The sequence below is a fragment of the Ixodes scapularis genome, unplaced genomic scaffold (assembly GCF_016920785.2).
Source record: "Ixodes scapularis isolate PalLabHiFi unplaced genomic scaffold, ASM1692078v2 PGA_scaffold2__306_contigs__length_199485367, whole genome shotgun sequence".
Taxonomy (NCBI): domain Eukaryota; kingdom Metazoa; phylum Arthropoda; class Arachnida; order Ixodida; family Ixodidae; genus Ixodes; species Ixodes scapularis.
In genome coordinates, this window is record NW_024609857.1 from 351,749 (window position 1) to 374,048 (window position 22,300).

The 22,300-nt window shown below is 45.3% G+C and overlaps 3 protein-coding genes across 5 annotated transcripts; 2 read left to right on the forward strand and 1 right to left on the reverse strand.

The window, feature by feature from the left end:
• Positions 1–1,792: 1,792 nt before the first annotated feature.
• On the forward strand, positions 1,793–11,752 carry LOC115310679. Of its 2 annotated transcripts, XM_042291661.1 has the most exons (15): positions 1,793–2,280; positions 2,946–3,014; positions 3,117–3,200; positions 4,233–4,329; positions 5,586–5,691; positions 5,758–5,985; positions 6,584–6,947; positions 7,158–7,331; positions 7,724–7,910; positions 8,045–8,188; positions 9,946–10,047; positions 10,163–10,334; positions 10,436–10,584; positions 10,730–10,921; positions 11,261–11,752. In XM_042291661.1, the coding sequence occupies exons 1-14, from the start codon at positions 1,975–1,977 to the stop codon at positions 10,918–10,920; spliced, it is 2,373 nt and encodes a 790-aa protein (XP_042147595.1). In that variant the 5' UTR covers positions 1,793–1,974; the 3' UTR covers position 10,921; positions 11,261–11,752. The 2 variants fall into 2 exon arrangements, 1 of the variants encoding a protein (XP_042147595.1); XR_006077933.1 differs by lacking the exons at positions 10,163–10,334; positions 11,261–11,752 and having other exon boundaries at positions 10,730–10,847.
• On the forward strand, positions 11,424–13,711 carry LOC115318020. Of its 2 annotated transcripts, none has more exons than XM_042291662.1 (3): positions 11,424–11,769; positions 13,432–13,523; positions 13,576–13,711. In XM_042291662.1, exons 1-3 carry the CDS (start codon positions 11,424–11,426, stop codon positions 13,684–13,686), a joined length of 549 nt encoding a protein of 182 aa, XP_042147596.1. In that variant the 3' UTR covers positions 13,687–13,711. The 2 variants fall into 2 exon arrangements, with proteins under 2 accessions (XP_042147596.1, XP_042147597.1); XM_042291663.1 differs by having other exon boundaries at positions 13,584–13,711.
• On the reverse strand, positions 12,063–15,917 carry LOC115318018 (P2X purinoceptor 7). Its single transcript, XM_040499872.2, has 4 exons — positions 15,591–15,917; positions 15,318–15,524; positions 14,712–14,890; positions 12,063–14,169 (listed from the first exon to the last, which is right to left on the reverse strand). Exons 1-3 carry the CDS (start codon positions 15,785–15,787, stop codon positions 14,713–14,715), a joined length of 582 nt encoding a protein of 193 aa, XP_040355806.2. The 5' UTR covers positions 15,788–15,917; the 3' UTR covers positions 12,063–14,169; position 14,712.
• Between the last annotated feature and the right edge of the window lie 6,383 nt (positions 15,918–22,300).

A 22,300-nucleotide genomic window follows, 5' to 3' on the forward strand; every position in this document is an offset into this window, starting at 1 on the left:
TGAGGTGGTTCGTTTTGACGAGCGTCTTTATGCACGAGAAGACGCAACTCTGGGGAAGAGGAACTACAACGAAGAACAAATGCACCGTCTGTTTTATCGTTTTTTAGTTCCTTGTGTGTTTTGTCTTTCTGGTTTATGACGTAGACAGCTCTGTCTCCAACTTTGAAAACGTGTGCAGTGCGATTGCTTGGCCTCGTCTCACAAGTTGCGGTAGTAGCACTCCAAAAGGAGTCCCTATCAATTCGTCGAAACTCGTTTCGTGGACAACTTGTCATGGACGCACGTTTCGTCGATACGATCGTCTCATCGAAACTCGTTACGCGAATTGCTCGCTGTAGGGACATTGCGTTACGCGTGTATCACTGGGGTGCGCGCTGCCCGCCCACAGCCCGCCAGCATGCGTTCACGCCGCTTCGCGGCGGCAGTCTGCGGCGGCTCGTAACAAAGATTTTAAAGGGCTACTCCACCGATTTTTTGAGCTACCTCAACTAACTATATTTTCTGACTCCCCGGCCTTTACCCTTTCCGGTATGCTATTTAGTATCGCGAAATTCATCATAGGTATTGTGAAATCAGCAAATGAAAATGATGCAAAAAAAATATTCAAATATACGCGCACTTTTCAGTGCCGTGACGTCAGTGGCAGGTAGGCTTGCTAGTCGAACAAGCAGTCTAAAAATACAATATGCCAATCATATTAATCCGTGCTGAAGCGCGGATACGGGAGATAGCTACCAAAGCATTCATTTGACACCATGAAACTGCTTCGAAAAAGTGAACCCCTGCTTTCCACTGACGTCACTTTTTTGTTGTTGCCAATAGAGACTTCCAGTTTGAAAAACACGGTGAGGACCAAAACTGCAAATTCAATAACTTCGCGAAAAACAATATTTCGACTCAATATTTGGGATACTATTTTAGCGATGTTTGTTGGTTAGTTTAGCAAAATCTCAAGCAAATCGGAGACAATCAAAAAAACCTGTGGAGTACCCCTTGGGAAGATGGGGCACTTCTACATTTGAGAAAAAACGCTTGAATTGCGTTCATTTGGCCTTTAGAATAACAGATATCAAAATTATATTTCAATACGACGCGCCAGAGAGCCATACGAGCAATTTCAAAATAGGACTGAAGCCCCGCCTCCCTAGCCTTGGGCAGCCAAAAGAGCCGTCGATGACGTCACGGACAGCGACTGTCTTTCGCGTTTTTCTCGCGGTTAACAATACTTACGCAGCAAATGGTTTGGGTATTCGGGTTCACGGGGTAAAAATACACTAGAATTCACTTCTAACTAATTTTTTCCAAGAAGCTCCGTAGCTTCCCTTTAAAGGGGCCCTCCAACAGTATTTGAGCGTCGACTTTTTTTTGCGGTTTCTACACGTTAGTGGTCCCGGAAACCCAGTGGAAAACGAAAGAGTTCGAAAATATTAGCGCTTCATATTTTAATTTGACAACTAGGAAACACCTCCTCCGACGGTGGCGTCGCGAGGTGCCGAATGCGCGCGAATAACGGTGCTCCCTTTCACGATACGTCACATTCACTGGGTTTCGTGATTGGCGAGAGCCGTCCCAGGAAATTTGAAGCGAAATAAAGTATATCACACGTTAACCGTCATTATTTCTCTAACAAGTCGTTTTTATAGAGCTAATAAAGTTGCAAATTAAAGTTCAAAAAGGGCGAAAACAACGCCTCGTCTCTGCGCCTCGTCGCTCATGCGCGCCTCCCAGCGGCGTCCGCAACGTACCGCCGCGAGCAGACGACAAGTGATCCGTCCAGTGCAGATACCGCGCATCGTATTTTCGCTTGTGCGCCCGGTCAACTAAAAGCAGTAAGAGGAGCCAGGGGAACCCTTATTTTCTTTTAGTACTGTGAAAGACTCTTCACTGTTCCAGTGAAGTGCGGCGACGGGACGGTGCAGACGATTAACCGTAATGAACCTATGGTGAAACGATCACTTTAGGTTGTCGGCTCCGATGAAGTGTCTCGTGCGCGGTTGCACCCGCACGCACCGGGATGCGGGTGTTTCCTTTCACCGTCTACCTGGCAAGGATCCAGTGCGAAGTCGCTGGCTGGAAGCCCTTCGACTGCGCGCTACCTCGAAGATACTGCATCAGCTTGATCGTGTGTGTTCCGAGCACTTCTCCGCGCAGTCCTTCACGTCGTGGAAGGTTTCGAAGAATCTGGGGTTCGAGAGAAAGAAGAAACGCCTCGACGAGGGCTCAGTTCCGACCCTTCAACTGGATCTCACACCAGCACCAGCGTGCAAAAGGCGCAGACTGGTGAGCAATTCTGTGATATATATTTTTTGTTCTTTTGTTTTAGTTATAATTGTGACTCACACGATGGCTCCTATCGCGCCCGTGAACATGCGTAATGCGAAATTGTGGCAGATCTCGTCCGCTGGTTTCCCCAAGCATCAAGTTCACATCTGTCAGAAGCCTTCCCTTGCACAGAAGTTTCCGAAGCCAAAAGGCAGCCGGGCGCCCGGCAAGGGGACCGATTGCAGAGCCTCTTGATGCGTGTTAAGTTTCAAACGCTCGAGCGAGTAGGAGGGAAAACAGCCACCGATCAGAAAGGAGAGCTCGGATTAGAGGGGGAGGGAGGGAGGGGGGGGGGGGGGTGTGACGTCCACGGTGCAACAATTTCAAATTTCTTATAAAAACTCATTTGTATACTTTTTTTTTTTTTTTTTTTTGGTTCTCGGTTTTGAGTAGTGCGATAGTAAAAATAGAGAAGTATGCATTATGTGCCAGCTTGACTGCACGAATCGCTTGACTTCCTCACAAAGTGTTGTTCAATTAAATTAATCATAAAACGCGATTAAAAAAAGGCGGCAGTTTTGGCATTGTCTCTTTTTGCTACCTAATTAATTAACTTGTATTAATTCTGCATGCCCACATTACATTTCAACAGTGATTCAAATTGTCAATTTTTTTTTTCTCAGGATGATTCAGAGACGCCATCTGAGTGTGGGAAGCACAATGAAGCAGACAACCTCTGCGAAGACCCTATTGTAAGTCCGAGCTAGAGCTCCTATTAGTAAATCGAATGTGTGACGAGGTTTAGCGTGCTACCACACCATGCCAGGTACAATATGAAAAATGAAACTTTGCAGGTGGTGTCAAAAGAGGACATGGCAGCCAGTATAATCGAGGTTGTGCCTGCTGAACAGAAAGCACCTGAAACTCAAGACTGTTGTGTGAGTTTCTTGGCAGTGGGTGGGCGGTGTGGAATGAGGATGGGGGGTTAGAATGCGAATGGAGGGGTAAATAATCAAAGGATATGATTGAGAATGGATGTGCAAGCACACAAGGATTGCTTAGAAAGTAACACCCCAACATTTTTGTGTCAAACAATAGTTATTGAAAATAAATGAAATTTATAGGGTTTACTAGATATTTCTCTACGCATAACATTTATCTAAATAATCTACTCATCCTTTCACTACTTGACATCGGTAAGAAACAAGTGCACCCCAGCCGTATCACTCTATGCAATGTGCATGCGACGGCAATCTGTATGTGTATAGTTCTGGCGTCCTGGAAGTATGTCTTCCTCATAATGCATTTTACATCAAAACATAAGATCCAGTTCACGTAAATAATCTCACAAATGGGCTCAGTATGTCACCATAACTGCGGACACTAAAGCAGAGAATATGATGCCGAATTGCACAGCGTCGGGGTGAGTGTGTGGTTAAAGCGGCGGCCAGAGATGAATGTCTGATCAAAGCAGTCCAAGTTGCGGCCGCATGAACCACAGCTAAAATTAAGAGTATGAGGGTGGTGGCCAAGGAGAATAAGAAAACCGAGCACACCGAGAATACAGCACGGCCGCCACCGTGTTTTGTGGGGAATTTATGAGCCATCCACTTCTGTAAACAGCTGTGGTTTGTGAAACGACAGTTCACTATGTGGCTTTAGCTTCTTAATTTCTAAAGAATTCAATGTTTCATGCCACCCTCGGGGAGCGAGAAAGGGCTTTTAGTCACTATCTTTATTTTAGGACAAGAAAAAGAAAAGTGTGGGTCATAACTTTCCGAGCAACTTTTGTTTAGAAGTTCCAGTGCCATGCACATGCCCTTATTTTGCAACCTGTTTACAAAAACGTCTGGAAATTTATGCAAGTACACAAGGTCTTTGTGAGTCAGGCAGGTGTAAGGCTAAGCACCAACTATGAGCTTGAAAATCAAAGAAACATCACTGTGAACACATTTTCGGCCATTTTGCAGGAACTTCAGCTCGCAACTGAAGATCATGGGTATTCCATCAGAAGTGCCACGTCTGCCGACCACACCTACAGCATTGAAGTTCAGTACGAAAACAAAGGTAAGGACATGCAAGATTTCATCCTAGTTGAGATGCACTCAAGCTCATTCATGTATTCAGTCCGTCATACAGCCTGTATCTCGTGGCATGTACCGTGTGCAGTTTTTAATTTTTGTAGAAAACAAGCTCTAATGAGACATTTTAATATTTTCAGTGTTCCAATTAGCATTTCCATGACACTGTGAGGACAGGGCTTTATCACACCTTTTTTGCTTCAATAAGCACGGTATATGTCAAGGGTGGCCAGGCTGACCCGGCATAAGAGCCGCAAACAAAGCCATGAGACTTCCAATAGCCGCGGGGGAGGGGAACTTTTGTTCATAGCAATAAAACTCGAAGTACTTTGGATCTAGCCTGGTCAAAAGCAGTTCAACTGTACGTAAGGTGGTAGTAACACAAGACTACCAAACCGCCACCTGTCTTTCGATTTAAAACGCGGTTCATTTCTCCTTTTGGGGAAGTCCTCGTGCGACCGAGAGCAAGGCAAGGAAAGGGGAGAGGGTAAGGGAAGGAGCTGCAAGCCGCACTTTAACACGCAAAGAGCCGCATGCGGCTCGCGAGCCGCAGGTTGGCCACCCCTGCTATATGTCATGCTCTTTTTGTGGTTGTGCGGTGGCGATGCTTAATAAATGGTAACAAAAGGAATTAGGGCTATGTTGCACTATGATACGTTAGTCTGAATGAAGGGGCGATCCATTTAATTTTTTCGGGAAGGGAAATGAGAGAGGGACAGGTGAGAAGGAGAGTGTGTTCTAGAGCCGTGATGCTAGACCAGCAAGGGACAGGAAATCAGAAAGTGCTTGTTGTACCTCAGTTCTTGCTAATGACCCCATAGAGAACAGGAATTAGCTGTAGGAAGGTGAAAGGGTGGCTTTGGGAGACCTTTCACAATTCAATCCAAGTTCACTTTATCTGCAAGTCCTGTAAACCGAGCAGTGTGGCATAGTAGGACCTGAAAAGCTAATTTGGTTATCAGAGAATATCGATAAAATATGTTGGGGAATTCTTTTTGATTTGGTTATATACAGTAAATGAAGTAGTAGCAACTGTTAAGAACTCATGTGCAATTATTCTAGATATTTCGACAAAGCAACATATCGTAAAGCACCGAGTAATGTAACGGAAAATCTCCACGGCTACGACAGCCACCGGATGCATCATAGATTCTCATAGGCCAAGTGAAAAGCCACCATGTGCCGAAAATTCTGAACAAGCCAGGGGAGCAACCACAGTACATTGTACCGATAACATTCCAGGCACACAGGTGAACTTGTCCGCCAAGCAGTCGAAGGAGACGCAGACAGACCCATGGGAGTCTCCAGCTGTTCTTCCATGTACAAGTGCTGCTCCAGCCATCATGAAGCAAGTGCCTCCATCACCAGCAGTTGAGACACCAGCGTGCCAGCCTACAACTGTTTTTCTGCGCAGGGATCCTGCTCCAGTTGCTATGAAGCAAGTGCCTGTGCCAGCAGCAGTTGAGATGCCAGCATGCGAGGACTTCGCCACAGAGCAGGTTGCCCCATCGTACCGGCCGACAAGCCAGCCATTTCTGGAGGCCGACCTCTCTTTCGAAAGACCAGGCATGTGCTCAAGCCCTATTCCAGAAGAGCCTGCAGACACTACGTACGAGGCTTCTTGGGACGAGAGCTTCTTGAGGTGATACACCACTGACTGCTATTTTCACAGAAGTGTGCCTTCACTTGAGCCCATCCATGTGCAGTTGTTCGTTTTTGCGCTTGCTGGCTCACCTCTCCGTAACTGCACTACATCTTATTGATGTAGCCTCACTTTGAAGCTTTATTTCCTTATGTAAACACTCCACTGCTTTTTCTGGAAAGCATCTAAACCCCCATTTCTTCCACCATAATTACTTGTAGACGCCACTTTTGTAGAAGTCGAAGGAAAAACACCAATTACAGATATGATATATTTCTGAACAAACATGCATCTGAAGAGCAATAGGCAAACAAAGCCCTACCGCCGAATTCACGAACCTCACTCCATTTGTGGCACCCCTCCATTTCTACGTCGAAGGTGCTAAGGCCAGCACTGGCCCTCGCGCCTTCCTCAAAGAAGTGGAGGGGCACCCCAATGGGAGCGAGGTTTGTGAATTCGGCTGTTAGAATACTGAGATGCCACTTAGTTGCCTGAATATATGCTGTGCCAAAAGTAGAAGAGGAGTGCATGAAAATTGATAAGGTTGCCCATTTGCCCATCAAGTCTTCGAATAACCCCGAGAATATACTTTTTGCAGCAACTCAACCTCAACGGCCCCCCTGCACGAGGAGCCCAAGTACATTGTATTTGAGAGCTGTTTATTGCAGTTGCTCCGCCCATGCGTAATGTGCCAAGCGCCATGTAAAGTTACTATTGTACCAGACGGCACACTAGTGAGGGCCACGGCTGTGTGCCAAAGCGAACACAGCAGGACTTGGCTCAGCCAGCCTCTCATCAACAACGTGCCAGCCTGCAACCTGCTCCTCTCCGGTGCCATGCTGTTCACCGGCTCCTGCTCTGCAAAGGTGCTCAGGCTGCTAAGGCTCATCAATATTCAAGCCTTCTCGGAAAGCACGTACTTCAATCACCAGGCAGCATTCCTGCAGCCTTCAATTGAACGAGTGAGTTCCATTGCATAATCGCTATCTTTCTCGTGCCCTTTAACATTTTTGGGCAGCACATTCTCATTGTCGTCATTACAATCCCCTCAGTAATGGGTACAGCAACTATTGAGAAATTTATTAATAAACAATAGAAAGAGCTCAAGAATGTGGAATCAAACTCATCGGCCCAGCCTAAATTCGAAAAACGTTTTCCGAACCCTTTTTCAGGTGTGGAACCGAGAGCAGCAGAGCCTTCTCCAGGCAAGGCAGGGGAAGACGGTGCGTTTGGCTGGGGACGGGAGGTACGACTCTCCAGGGTACTCGGCCAAATTCATGACATACACTTTCATGGAGATGGAGACAAACAAGATCCTCCACTATGTCCAAGTGCAGCTTGGAGAGGCAAGTTTTGCACGTTTCCTGGAGGGTTAGAATATTGATGTTGCTTGTTACTGCAAGAGTAAGGCTTCACTTTGTGTGTAGCACTGACCAAGTAGATAAAGAGTGTCTACTTGCTCCGAGCTATAGGAAATAGTTAAAGGATAGCGATATACCACCAGTTCATCTATGCATTGACGCTGACATCACTCAAGCTGCATGTGCCAATATGCATACAAAGTGCCCTACAAAAGCCAGAGCTTCCTTATTATAGTGTTATAGCTTTGCTCATGAATAGTCTGTGTGGAAATTTAGGATGGACTGTTCCATACCTACATACAGGCCATACATTTTGCTTCATTTAGCAGTCGGTGCTCAAGTCCTTACACACGAGCAACTGCTTTTTTCTCTTACAGTCCCCCGAGGTGAAGTCCAGCAACGCAATGGAGCTGCATGGCTGTGCCAAGGGGCTCACTTTTTTCAAGGAGGAGAATGTCACGGTCGAGGCCCTCGTCACGGACCGTCACCTAGGGATCAAGGGCCACATGAGGAGCAAAGAACCCCAGACACGCCATTACTTCGATGCTTGGCACATTGCAAAAGGTGCCTAACCCTGACTATCATCAGTTTAGTCTGATTTAGTGTCATATTGCAGTCCTTATGTTAGTCGGTCTACAAGTCTGAAGTAAGGTGCAATATGTGTACTGATTATAGTTTTTTTTTAACTGTTCTTCCAGGCATAAGCAAAAAGATGCTGAAGGCCAGCAAGTACGCCCGGTGTGAAGTGTTGGCATACTGGGCACAGCCTGCCTCCAACCATCTGTACTGGTGTGCTGCCAACTGCGAAGAGGATGGAAAACTCCTCGTCGAGATGTGGAAGAGTGAGTCAATTATTTGTCAATATTTAGTCCTATTATATACAGAAGTGCCCAGGTAGTGAATTTTCACTTCGAAGTGAGCACAAAGGTAATAGTAACCATGTTGAAATAACCTGAGACTGGGGTAGAGAAGAAGCATCAAAGCGTAGAAGGGACAGAAAATAGACAGGACGACGTCATTGAGACGTCGTCCTGTCTATTTTCTGTCCCTTCTACGATTTGATGCTTCTTCTCTACCCCAGTCTCAGGTTATTTCAACATGGTTAATATTCACCAGCTCACCTGCACCCTTACGAGTTTTTCAAAGTATTTATTTTGCAAGAATAATTTTGAATCAAACCAAATACTTGTACAAGGATGTGGAAGTAAAAAAAAAAATCAAATGTAGAACTTCCAGTGAAGAAAGGATTGTCTAGCAGTCTTTTCCAATGTATGTTTCAAAGCTGTCAAGGAAATGAACAGATGAAATGTAGACCTAGTATTCTTTACTTTATTGACTCTTCAGTACACTATCGTGGCAGTATTACAAGAATCCAACGTCACAAAGCAACTGAGGACATAAGTGATGCCCCAAAGACTCCGTGGGCAGGAACCAGAGATGGTTTGAACCCTCAACTTTGCGCTCTCGAGACGAAAACAAAATCTCAGTGCCACGGAGGGTTATTGCCAAGACGGCAATAATGTCAACAGCAACAAGCTAAAACGTAGCAGGGAAATATTACACAAAAAGGCAGGATGGCGGCTGCTTAACACCAAGTCAACCTCCTTTGATAACATTGTACATGACTATCATATAAACCACATATGCCTACATGTCATAGCCCTTGCGTTAGTACCACGTGCCAAAAGCTTTACCGCTTTAGTCAGAAACATTACAGGAAAGTATCTGAATTTGGTTGTTGCACTGAAAAATTTTGCAGATCAAGTCTAGTTACCATTATAGGTTTACCTCTATTTTTATGGAATAATGGCACAAGAAAACACTGGACATACAGTCTAAGCTCATTACAACAGACCTGGTTACAACAGACATTTGGATATCACATAGGGATTGTGAAGTTTGGTTCGTTTTCCACTACATACCATTGACTCCGCTTCATATCTGCATACAACACACTCCTCTTATAACAGACCGAAATCTTGGTCAAAATCAAGGTCTGTTATAACGTAACGAGCTTAGACTGTATACAGGCATATATCCATGTAGTATTCTGTTGAATGTTTTCCTTGCTTTTTAAATGAATAAAAATATATCCTGCAGCATTCTCAAACTTCAAAAATGTTTGAAGTAGCCAAATAACCAGCCCCATTTGTTTTGAATATTTGCACGTCTAGGCGATATCATAACAAAGGGGGTTACAGTTGAAACATGCCTGTATCAGCAAGTCTACCAGTCAAAATAGATAACAGAACACAATTGCAGACATTTGACAGGCTAGCAGGTGCACTACAACACAAATGAGTATCAATTTAGGTATCTATGATCCAGTGCAGAATGACATAGAGCAAATAATTCCTGCATAATTGTTTGGCTCGAATGCGGAACTGTCGAAATATCTTGATCAGGTCGACATGTCCCCGTGATGCTACGATTTTGCTTACGTGGGACATCTCAAGGCCTGAAAGACTGGTCTCTGTCATGTAGACAGAAACGTGTTAGGCATACGGCAAAGGTTACAGGCATGCTGTCATGCCTGAAAGTTGTTTCGTAACTTCACAAACTGTTTGCATTGTTCTAAAAAATGAACCTTGTATTTCAGGCATAAACAACCATGCTCTCGACAAGCACACTGGCCATGGAGGGGTGTACGACCGCTGTGTTCACGACACCCTCGTTGGGGACAGAGAGTGGCTCTCTCTAGGTCAGTAGACAATCACCCTGAAAACCTAACTCTACTTTTCTCTGAGCAAATTTGGTAAATTTGCACATTTAAGTAAAAAAAATAGAAGCTACATAGCGTGTAATCATGATTCCAGGTACACCAGCTCACAAGCGCTTTGTCAGCATTACCATGCAAAAAGTGCTTCTGAGGGACTTGGAGCATGTGTCACCTGCAGGCCACACGTACAACCTCGAGTCCTACCATAGTATGCTCATCAGGTTTGCACCCAAGTCTGTGGCGTTCACAGGCCCCATCATGCATGCAAGGTTTGTTTTCTGTAAACTAATTAGGCACATATGCAAGTCGATTGTTTTTTCTAGCAGGTCCCCATGAATGCTTTTCACTGCGGACAAAATTTCTGCTTCAGAACCAGATTGGCTGCTCTGCACCACAACGAAAACTCCGGAAGGGTCCAAGCGGTGACGCGCAAAGGGCAGCCAAAATTCAAGCGAAGGATGCAGAGAGGGAAGATGGGGACCGATCGTCTCAAGGAAGTAAAAACCCCTCCAACCTACGGTGAGGCTCATATAATTTTGTTGGCACCGTAGATACTACCCGCTGGACAGTCATTCCGAGACAATCTAAGTGCTGCAGAGACGCTTTTAGTTCCTTGACATATGTGATGGGTAACATCCTTTATCTGCGCTTGCCCTAATTACAGCGTACGTGGGCCAGCTGCTGTCTGAGGCTGCTGCCTGCTGCAACGAGTCTTCCCTCAGGGAAGCCTTGGGCAACAGACCCCGGGATCGGGCCCCCCTCCCCATGGCAGCTCACTACCCGAGGCTTCCAAAGGAGCAGCTGGTGGAACAGAGGATGTCACGTTACAGCAGAGGGACAGCAGGGTCTTCATGAGGTGAATGCTCCAAACAGTTGCTCTACCCCACTGCTTTGTATGGCATACACCTCCTGTTCTTGTTGTGCTGCTGTGTGTTTGAAGAGAGAATGAACGAGTACTGAAGCTTGCAAATGAATCTGGGGTCCGCTAAGCTATCTTGTTTTAGCAAGATGGGCAGCTTCACGGTTGATCAGCAGGATGGCACAAATGAGAGTGCACGCACTGTCTCGCTGAATGCTGTTGTGGATGCCGGCAACAGTTTAGTACGCTATCAAAAACAAACAGATTTAGGTTTATTGCGCTTGCACTTGTTCATTCGTTTCTTCAATCAGTCTGTCTGCTTATTTGAACGTGCAGGACGCATCCTCAGATGAGCTGAAGGCCGTCAAGAAGGCTGGCAAGGCACAGAAGAATGTGTGCACCACTGACAAGCAGCAGCACAGGAGGAAGTAGTCTCGGCATCTACACCTAAAAGGTGCTTGAGCTGTTCCACCCAGACACCGACGCGTCAAGCAGGGCCATGTGGACCATGAAGAGCTTCATGAACGACGCCTTCGAGCATATTGAGGCTGAGGTCCCCTGCCGTGGCCCACTACAAGCGCTCAACCATCGCGAGCCGCGAGCCGCGAGAACCAGATGGCTGTGCAGCCGCTGGTGCCGGGTGAGCTGGCTAGGCACACCGTGGCCGAGGGCACCAAGGCCGTCACCAGGTACACCAGATCCAAGAGGTCCATCACCGTCACGCAGAGAGAAAAAACAACGGTCCTTTTCAGGACCACTTCTCACTCGAAAATCGGACGTCTTGCGACGGCTTCAGACGCCCGTGTCTCTTTTTTCAATGCAGTACTTGGAAAGAAACAAAAGTTGTGAGTACAAATTCGATTTTCTACCAGTTTGTAGTTGCAGCATGCATGCAATGATGGCAGCATGCCTGCTTCACAGGCATGCTGCCTATGTGAGAGAATACAATTGGTGCATTTGCTGCCAATGCCTTGTTTATCTCAGCATTTGCTTCAGCATCCCCCAATTTCCTTGCACATTCCCAAGCTGGCTTATGGGAGCTAGATCATGATCACGTGCAGCCTTTTGGCAGATCCCAGCTGCTAGGGAGCACGTCTCCCATGAGGCGGACACAATGCGGTTATCACAGTGGAGTTTCTGCTTGCCTGTGGATTGTTTATTTAGCATAACAGTATAACCTGCAAAATAATTGGATGGTTCAAATTGTGGACTGCACAAAGGTCTTGGGCCACATGTAGGGATTTTCATGCAGTGTTGTGGAATGAGCACCCCCTTTTCATTCCGAATATATTCCACAGAATTGAATTTTCCAATAATTTCATTTCTTTGAACTTCTAAGAAGGGAAACACTGGGTTTTGAAATGTTGGTCACAAGCAATGTTTTGAAAAAAATTACAAAAAGGGTAACTTTTTTCTAAGACAAGATTTCTCTTATTTTGTGTGTTCTAAACCATGTCAGGGTTTCTAGGTCTCCACTATTTCCAGTAATCCTTTGGGTGTCAAAGGGGTTAAGTTGCCGGCAAATAATGTCAGTATAAAGCTGACGTTATAAAAGGCATAGACAACTGCAAAAATATGCACAAAAAAAAGTTCCGAAGGCACTATCAGGCGGTAGTCGCACATGGCACTGATAGCAATGCGTCGAAAAACTGAGGGAAACAAGAGCACGTCGCAACATGGACCCATCTTTCGAATGATTAGTGGGTAGACCGTTGTCTCCACACTGCAGTTAAACACGCTCGAATGCGAGGACCTAACGCCAGATGCCGGCGTTTTAGTGCGTTTGTTCAGTGCAGTGGAGACAAAAGCAGCTAGCTATACACCAACACGCATCCCTGACGTCATGCTGCTGTAGTGGCGTTGCTACTGGCAGGGCGCATGCACAAATGCTCCACTTCATGCAAATCTAGTTTCTGTGTATTTGCCCGCACTTTGTGTGGGCTTGTTTGTAGACAGCGCGCTGGCCTATACGTCTACCCACTAATCATTCGAACCAGGGCTCAGCGTTCTGACATCCCCGTGCTCTCGTCTCTTCCTCTCCATTAGTTTCTTGGCGCATTGGTATAATAGTACAGCAAAAAGCCTTAACAGATAGAAAAACTTCAAACCACCCATCTTCTTCAGAAAAGGACCTTATATATAAAACCACTTCTAGGAGATATATGGCAAATGAGGAGTCGTGCATCAAAGAAACACGGGAACTGTGGCATTGTTCATACCTGGTGCTCTATTTGCACATGGTCTCAAGTCACATTGCCAAGTCTCATGGCAGCACGAACGAGACCTTGTCTGCTTACAACTCTAGCTTTAATTGCTTCATTGGGGTGCGATTTTCAACCTTGAAGGAACATGAGCCAGTCAGATAACCAAGCCGTCAGTTACCTAGAGTGCAATGATGCCGTCTCAAAAGTCCCTTTGACCGCATCGACACAGCTTGCATAAGAACACATTTCATCCCTGCTCAATTCTTGGCAAGATGCAACTAATTCCCTTCTAATTTTTCTCAGTGCTGCTGCCAATCCACTCTATTCCGGAGTCGCAGAATGATTGTGGAATCATTCAGACTTCAGAGTGGCAACTCCGCAACACTGTTTTCATGGTATGGGTGTTTGCCACCTATAGGCACAGTGCATTTACCCACTAATTACTAGACATGCAGGTACCACAGCAAGTTTTCTGGCAGCAGAGCAGTCAAGTCTAAAGGTTGCCACGAATGTCTTCATGCCGACAAGATTGGTGGAGAAACCGGAACTGAGAAGTGAATAAATGTATGGATGAACCAAAGAAGTTTCCAATGAGTAGCCTGTATGTCATGTTCCTGGCTATGTTCTTATGTTCTTTACAGGGCATAAAAAAAAAGAAGCCAAGAGTTACCTGTTGCAACCATTTTGGGTGGCTCGATGCTGGCGCATACACGCAGCTGGGCTATCTGTGTTGAGCTCAGCTGGTCAATTTATAAAGCTTACGAGACACGGGAGGGAGGCTCTGCTTGGTTGCCAGCTCCGATATACTACAGATGAGTGGCCTTGATAAAGGCCGTTTAAATGGGGTTCTGCCAAACATTTCTCAAGGGTAGTGCCAAGCAGTACAGCTAGAGAAAGCACAAGCTGCAGCAACTCTGTGGCTGTACACTGTACAGCCACAAGGTTGCTGCACCCTGGTCTCTCTCTAGCCGTACCACATAATGCTCTACACTCCGTGATCCATGTACCAGAGGATCGGGGGTGTACTGGACGGCTTCCTGGCTGGAAAGAGATGAAGTGACTTGTTAGGGTGCAGAATGGCAAAGGACACGACGCCTACAGAAGGATTGATTTCAGATGCTACTTAAACAATGTTTAATATTGCAACTTCAAATGTGCTCGATGGCCATGTCTGATTGCTAGGAAGAACGCTAGAAATGCATGCTTGGCTTTCTATACGTTGAAACTGTCGCGACTGATATTGAAACAAGTAATACAAAACTTGCTCATGTTGAATTAACCTGAGACTGGGGTAGAGAAGAAACATCAAAACATAGAAGGGACGGAAAATAGACAGGACAACGTCTAAAACTCAGCTGAGTTTGAGACGTCGTCCTGTCTATTTTCTGTCCCTTCTACGTTTTGATGTTTCTTCTCTACCCCAGTCTCAGGTTAATTCAACTTGTTTAATATTCACCAGCTCGCCTGCACCCTTACGATTTTTTCTACAAAACTTCCGTCTATTTACATAGCTACGATTAACCACAGCTTCCATGTCAGTTCTTGATTTATGGTTCAAAACATGGACCGAGTAGTGGACCAACCTCAGCAATCCACTGGTGCGCAGTCCAGAGGAGGATACTTGAAGCCAGTGTATTGTTGAGAGGGGAAGGTTTTTCTTATTTTCTCCACAACGCACGCAGGCAGCACTCGTCTGTTGCCAGCTCCCAGTCGACCCCACATCCAGCGGGTGAACTGCCGGTATGCCACAAAGCGATACTTCCTGGAGAGGAAGAATAACAATGTTTCTTGTAGAACTGAAGGCAGAACCGCCACGTTCTAAGATGCAGCTGAGAGGCAGAAAGCAGGCTTCATCAGGTCTTTGATTTTCCGACAAGCTTTTGAAAGAACGGCCGCACTCGCTGGTTTAATGAAAACGCGTTTAGATAGTTTATATTTTCATGTGTGATGAAGCTTTTTGCTTCGGGCACGGCGAGCCTTAGGAGCACGTAAAGTGTCAGCAAAGCGAACACTACGAAGGAGGTTGTGCTCTTTTGGGAGCACGTAGTGTTAGCAAAGCGAACGCCTGCTACGAAGTCGGTTGTGCTACTATGTATCTACCTGACTGAGTAATCAAGGATATTCGTATGCGCGCGATCACGTTTTGTTGTTTCATTTTGCCGTGTTATGCCAGCACCATTTGCACTCACTCGTGGAGCTCGTGGGAATGTTCGAGACCCTTCTCGCGGACCTCGCAGTACGCCACGGCGAGGACGGCGACGTCAAGGCACAGCTTGAAGAAGTCGGTGTGCACCGTGATGCACTCAGCCGGCTGCTTCCGAACAGCTTGTGGCAGCTCACGGCAGCAAAAACACTCCCGAGTTGTAGGCATGGCCGTGCAGCGGCCGCAGTCGCACCTGGATTGCAAGCTTACTTAGGACCCAGCTTATATGTTTTATATCGTGCCCAAGGGGAACGCTCACCAGTTTGTATCTCCTACTCGCCGAGGTGGCTCCGGTGGCGGAGTTGCGGGAGACGAGTCTTCCGCGGCTGGCGGAGCGGAGGGAGGCAGAGACGCGTCGCGGCGCTTGCGTGGAGTGTCCTCGTACGGCGCGACGCCTAGATCCGCACTCCTTTTAAGAATTCGGCGCTCAAAATCTGATAAGCCCGGTAAATTCATCGATGATGGCAACCCGATCCCAACCCTGCGATGGTTGCAGCGAGGCCTAACTGGCCTAACGACGACGGGCCGACCGGGCCGACGGGCTATCAACCAAACTCGCGTCCCATTGGCCAACCGCTTTGCTCCAATCGCTAAACTGTTTCATTTTACGTCATGAAGCGCAATGTTTTGCTTATTTAAAGTTGTTTTCTGCAATATTTATTTTGCGAATAACTCACAAAATATTGCGAATTTCTGTAATATTTTTTTTCCTCGGTGTTCCTGCTTTCATGGAGCTCCGTTTCAGCGCGAACTTCGAACCGGTCAAAAAAGTGTTGGTGGGCCCCTTTAACCCACCTGACCGACCCGTACATGCCGCTTTGCGGCAGCAACCTCATGCAATATATTAAAAAAAAAGAAAAGCTGTTCTAAGTTGTTGATGAAACCATTTGTCGATGAAACAATCTGTCGATGAAGCATCGCGTGTCAATGAAACGATCTGTCGATGAAACGTTCGATGAACTAATTGCCACCGCTCCAAAGGCGCGCGCGCGCGCGTGGCTTTCAGAAATAATTTTAGTGCGAGTCATGCACTAAAATTCATGGTCGCGGTTCTGCGTATATACTGTAGACGTTTTATGCTCTATTTTGCAAGTTAGGGGTAAAGTCTGTACCAAAGAGCATGTGAAATACTTACATAATGCAGTAGAAAGTTTTCCTTTCTTTTTTCGTACCGTGCATTTTGGCGAAGTGAACCTGTGCCTTTCGCAACGCTCCACTCGGAGTAGAGCTCGATCTTCACTGATTTGCATTATTTCATTCTCAGAGTAAAGCCTGGTTCAGACAGTTGCGTTTGAGTGCGTTTGACTTCGTTGCGGCGGCGAGGAACCAGAACATCCCTGCTGCTTATATCGCGTGCCAAGATGATTCCTTGAATTGGATTCCACGCTTCATACGAAGCACAGATGTGCCGGTGACTCGCTTTCGGTTGTCGACGCAACGCAGTCAAATGCACTCAAACGCAAGTGTCTGAATCGGCCTTAACGCTTGAACAGGCTTACTAACGAGCTGACTTGAGGCAGCTAATGACGGCTATGCGAATTAGTATCGTGTGTATTGATGCGATAGCATTATTCATTAATGCGATAGTCTTCTTAAAAAAAAGGTGTATCGAATTACAGTTAAAAGTTAAAAAGGCTCGAGGTAGACCTAAGCACTTTTTATGAGTTGCGAATGCGAAAGCATGCACGCCGCTCTTCCGCTCCCTTCTGTCGTCTGCTTCGTACTTGAGTCTACGGTCGAGCGCGCGCGCTGACCTTGGGAGTAAAGATGCTGCCTCGCGGGCACGCAGCGCCATCGGATGGCGGTTATTGAAAATAACGCGCAGCGGCCAATGGGAGCCTCGCCGACGCGCGCCAGTCAATGAAACCGAATTCAAAATCCATCAGCTTTACTCCGCTCCTTTGGGATCGGGGAAACTAGGTGCCGTTTGGCTAGGCTTTTCCCGTGGTTTCATAGCTGGGAGCTGGCTTCACTCAGAGAAAAGATTTAAGGTGCCGTTTGGCGCTGCTTCAAAGCTGATGACGTCGGCTCACTCCATGGGCCAGTTAATGCTTTCGCATTAAAAAAAAAGCTAACGAGTTACAGTATCGTGACACTACCCAAGGCTGCTTAATTAAACGTCTTCCTTGTCGTTGTCCTGGACGAATGCTACGCACTTCATTAACAACCAACAATAGTGGTTTCTGCAGCAATTTTTATGGACATTGTTTACTTTTTCGAAAATAAGAAGCCTAATGGCACTCAAAACACGCTGGCTTTTCTGACAGCGAACTTTGACCAGGACTTCTTTGCAGCGCGTTGTGCAACGGCGTGGGGCCAAAATAAGTACGCAACTAGGCGGACACGACCACTTTTCTCGTAAGGGGATTGCCGGTATGTATTCGATATCAGAAAAATCTGCAGTGCCGACAAAGGCACGGGTGCAAACTCGTAGCTTTGGAAGGTTCGTTCTCCGCGCGAATGTTTCTACAAACAGCGTTTTCCTGAGCTGAGCACAAAATCCCCTGTGCCTTTGTCTGCACCTGAAAGATTAGTGATATCTAGTATATTTCGCTCGTATTCTTACGTACTTTAGCGCAACATACATCGATTGTTGTCCGTTTAAAACCAAAATACGAATATTGTAATTGTACACATGCCTTCATCGCGTAATCTCTCATTGTGTGAGTTCCCATTATTTCTAAGTGTATTTCTATAAAAGAAAATCACAATTATTTTTAGAAACTCGAGTAAATCAGGTTTATTTGATTTAAATCATATTAATTTGATTTAATTTACTGTAGCTAGAAAATTGCGATTCTTTACCACTAGATGTATTTTCAACATAACAGATTGATTGATGAATTTGTCCCATCGCTAATAACAATGCGAAAGAAAGAATTGCTGTGAACATAAAGTACAGTTTGATTAATAACCTTTTCTGGGTGTAATCTCTACCACACTATAACAAAAACAGCTTGATTGGTTTAGTTGATAAAACGCTTTACTTGGTTTTTCTTTCGCGTTCTAACTCGACTGGAGAATGATATTACGTGTTATAGTTTTTGTTTCTTTTGTTTGCGTTCTGATTTAGTTACAGTATGACGTTACATAGCAGGCGAATGAAGGTGAATGTAGAAACTAAGCTCAACGATCTGATTTGCTCAGAAGAGCACTTTTTTTTTCTTTTTTTGCTCGTGTTCATCCCTATTTAAAGGGATACTTCTACGAAATTTGAAATATTCCCGTCGTGTTCAAAAATAGGTCAAATATGATCCACAATATTCGTAAATGACAATCGCACGTTTGTATTTTGATCCTGGTGGCTTTATTTTTTGTTATAAACGGCCCACTCGGGCAAGCGCTCGGAGAGGGCCCAGCGGAGACCACGTGACATCCAACGCAATCGTGACGTAGGTCGTCTCGGGACGCGCAAAGCTACGGCGAGGCTGACGTCGAGAGGATGGCCTAGTCGTTCCAGCCACCGAAGCGGCTGCTTTTGTACGAATTTTGAGCGACGGGTTAATCTTCTATAATCTTGTAGGGGGACGATAGCGACTTCTGCGACACACAAAAGGCATTCTCGGGAAGAGGGGAGTTCCTCCTTCCCCTCTTCTCTCGTCGTGGCCGGAGACGAGACAACCTCCGTCACTAGCTGTCAAGGTTCCTAGACAGGCATTACAAACGAGGCGTTAGCGACATCCACCAGGTGGTCTTTGCTAATCGTTCGATTCTTTTTAAAATTCCTTTTCGAAACTTTTTTAACAAGATATTGGTATGTTCGATGTGATACTGCTCCTTTGAACACATATAGACCAAAAAATGAGCGCCGAAATTTTGTTCTAGAATCCCTTTAAATCTTGCATAATAAATCATTGATAAAAAAAACTACAATAACAACAAAGAAATGCACGTTGCAGGGATTAAATCATAGACAAACTGTGAATAAAAATATTTCCGGGATTATTTTTGCGGGAAAGGTTCGATCTAAATCCTCATAGTAAAACTGGTCCAATTTAAATTACGATTTATATCATATTAACTTTTATTTTCCACCCTTGGTGTGTACAGTTAAATGTGTTATTCATTGCGTAGACATTTTACAACTGTAGTTCATATATCATACACCCTATCCATTCCTTGTATTTCAAGGAGCCGGTTCCAGAATAGGGAACATATGCTTCACTTCATCAAATAGACATGAAATTAAACTGATGTCTGGCGAATCAAGCGACCTTCCACAGCACCGCTTTCGCGTGTGGGAGCCAGTTGGCGGCGCCCAAAAGTAGGATTTCTTTGGCAGTACATTCAAAGAGGTACAGGATGCCAGAAAGTGTCTCCCAGTAACAATGCGAATTTCACATGTCTGAGAGTCGGACGGCGTGTTTGCCAAAACACGGTCAATTCAGCCAAGGGCGTTCCCTCATATCCGTGCCGACCGTCCCAATAAATGTCAAAATAAAGCATTTCACCATTCTTTTTTTTTTTTTTTTCGCGAACTGTTTTAGAGTGTAATTCTTTGCCAATTGATGTTTTCACCAGTGCGTCCTTTTCTTTGTTCTTCACTCAAATCGGATAGAAGACGTATTCGCGTTTTATTGCGCATTATATTTTCTTACATGCAAAGTTTGGACTGATATTGTATGTTTTTATTGTTTGTTGTTCCTGTTAGATTTCAGTCGGGGCTGATGACCTATGCAGCCTCTTAACGACACTGAAAATATTTTGTTGGCATCGCAGCGCAGCAGAGCGCTCCCGATATTTTTGGACCAGCGCGATACGACACATTTTTTCTTTCTTTTTCCTCGCCTTTTGCGTGTGTATCACTTTCCTGTTACAGTCTCATGACCAGGCGAGCAGTATTGGTAAATAAATAATTAAATAAATAAATAAATAAATAAAGTCGCTCTATATGGTTCTGAGCATCTGGGCGCACATGAAGTCCCTCAATACTGCGCACCTTCTTTAATGAATTACGGCATCCAACACGCATGACAAAACACAGTATGCAAAAAAAAAAACAAAAAAAAAACAGCGTTTTTTAGTTTGTTTTGCCGGTGTAAATGCTCCATTTGTCCTTTTTTTACCTGCATCCTCGCGCCAGTCGGCGCCGTAAAGAACGTCGCTATAGTTGTAAGGCGCACGGAGGCCTTACATCTGGCGTTGCGCCGTAGCGGTAACGCCGTTTACAGCACGTTGCACATGCGCGGGCGTCAAGCGAAGCTCGCTGCAGCCGTTCCTGCGTACGAGCTGTACCAAACCAATAGCACCTGGATATGGCAAGGCCTGGGCATGACGTCATCGTTAGTGGAGCCTCGACCCTCCCCAAGTGTCAAACACGCTGAAGCTGGACGAGAGCGACGAGAGTCGCCACAAAGGGGCACACGGGTCGGTCTAGGCTTCGCCGCGTGCTAGCGTCGTGCTCGTTGTCAGACGCAGCAAGTCGCGCTGGCGGCCAGGGGTTGATCCAGGATTCCAGCTTTGGGGGCGTGTCAAAAAAAAAAAAAAAAAAATTAGAAAGTGTTACAATCTTTTTTTTTTTTTTGTGCTGGAAAAGGGGGGGGGGGGGGGGGGGAGGTTGTCATTATTCTATGATACTAATAGATGTGGGCTGTATAATTGAAAACCTTGTTCATTGAACTCAACTAAAGTCTAGATATCAAGAGTTTGTTATCGCTTAGAGCTAAAAAAAAAAGGGTATGGTTACTTACATTTATGAAACCTTTTCAAAACGCATCCAGTGGTTAATTTCGTCGTGACAATATTTTTGGATCTACTAATTTTATATACGTTTACTGTACCTATAAACACAGTAAAGATCCTAAATACCTTAGGGTGAGCTGCGTTATTCTTGGCGGGCTACAAATCAAGCCTCGTATCAGTATTTTCGGCATTGCGAAAAAATTGAAAATGCGTAACATTAAAAAAAGAAATCAATTTTCTTTTTTACAGTTGGTGGCAGAAAGTCTAAAAGATTGTAACCGCATATTAAAAACAAAAAAAAAAAAACAAAAAAAAAAGATGTTTTATATACAGTTTTTACATAACTTGTCCGTGATCGCCACACCATGGCAGTCCTCTACACCAAATCTTCCCCTCCTCCCAGTACCGCTTTGTCGAGGTTCTTTTCACTTGCCTTTGTCGTGGTACTACACGAAATATAGTTCCCGTAATGGCCACATGTAGATATACAGAACATAAAAAAAAGCATCTCAATGCAACTCGAGTGCAAAACGAAACCTTTAAAAAGCACGACGTGATTTTTTTTCCCCAGTGATTATAAGCTTTGTTTATAAACTTAAAGCAATTGTTCGTCTCACCCGTGGAGTCTTAGATGTTAGGAATGTTTTGGGCCTTTCACAGAAACTTTTTTTAGGGCATCTACAGGGGCGGGAGTTAGACGAGACCTTTCTGAGGTAAGGATCCGGTTCATGGTTGAGAAGGTTCTCTCTACACCAGTTTTAACGGGAAGAAGCAAGATCTTCTTTGCTGCAGCAGACAGGGCAGGAAACATGACTTTCCTCTCGACTCCACACACAAGTGCCAGCAGTTCTTTCTGCGAAGCCAGGTCGCCTGGATATCTTCGGTGGATCTTATATTCGCTTATGTTTTTTCTCTCGTGTCGCGCATCTCTGATATTTTTTTCTAAAATTTGGATTTACCTCTCTTGGTAAAAAATGTTTGTGAAATCTTGCACCCCCCCCCCCCCCCCAGCTCTAGAAACTCTTCAGAAAACCTTTTCTGCATGTTGTTTACAACTTTTTTTAATGTTTACGATAAAGCTAGTCTTTGTAGGTCTTTTCCGCTGGCTTCGTCGTCATCCTCCATTCGCACTTCCTGTCTTTGTGCTTTTTTGCACGAGTTCTTCTGAAAGTTTTCCACAATGGTGTCTCCAATTGATGATTGCTGCTGCTCAGATTGGCGTTGTGGCTTCGGTGAGATTCCCTGTCGAAGTCTGTAAGCACTTGCACAAACGAACAAGTGGATAGA

Excerpts from the sequence above, each read along its gene's own strand:
- LOC115310679 (XM_042291661.1), top strand. The coding sequence starts at position 1,975 with ATGAAGTGTCTCGTGCGCGGTTGCACCCGCACGCACCGGGATGCGGGT. Across the intron at positions 4,330-5,585 it reads AGTTCAGTACGAAAACAAAG|GCACACAGGTGAACTTGTCC; the intron begins GTAAGGACATGC and ends ATAACATTCCAG. Across the intron at positions 8,189-9,945 it reads CCTCGTCGAGATGTGGAAGA|GCATAAACAACCATGCTCTC; the intron begins GTGAGTCAATTA and ends CTTGTATTTCAG.
- LOC115318020 (XM_042291662.1), top strand. The coding sequence starts at position 11,424 with ATGTGGACCATGAAGAGCTTCATGAACGACGCCTTCGAGCATATTGAG. Across the intron at positions 11,770-13,431 it reads CTTGGAAAGAAACAAAAGTT|TGCTGCTGCCAATCCACTCT; the intron begins GTGAGTACAAAT and ends AATTTTTCTCAG. Across the intron at positions 13,524-13,575 it reads TCCGCAACACTGTTTTCATG|ACATGCAGGTACCACAGCAA; the intron begins GTATGGGTGTTT and ends ACTAATTACTAG.
- LOC115318018 (XM_040499872.2), bottom strand. The coding sequence starts at position 15,787 with ATGAATTTACCGGGCTTATCAGATTTTGAGCGCCGAATTCTTAAAAGG. Across the intron at positions 15,525-15,590 it reads CGAGTAGGAGATACAAACTG|GTGCGACTGCGGCCGCTGCA; the intron begins GTGAGCGTTCCC and ends CTTGCAATCCAG. Across the intron at positions 14,891-15,317 it reads CATTCCCACGAGCTCCACGA|GAAGTATCGCTTTGTGGCAT; the intron begins GTGAGTGCAAAT and ends CTTCCTCTCCAG.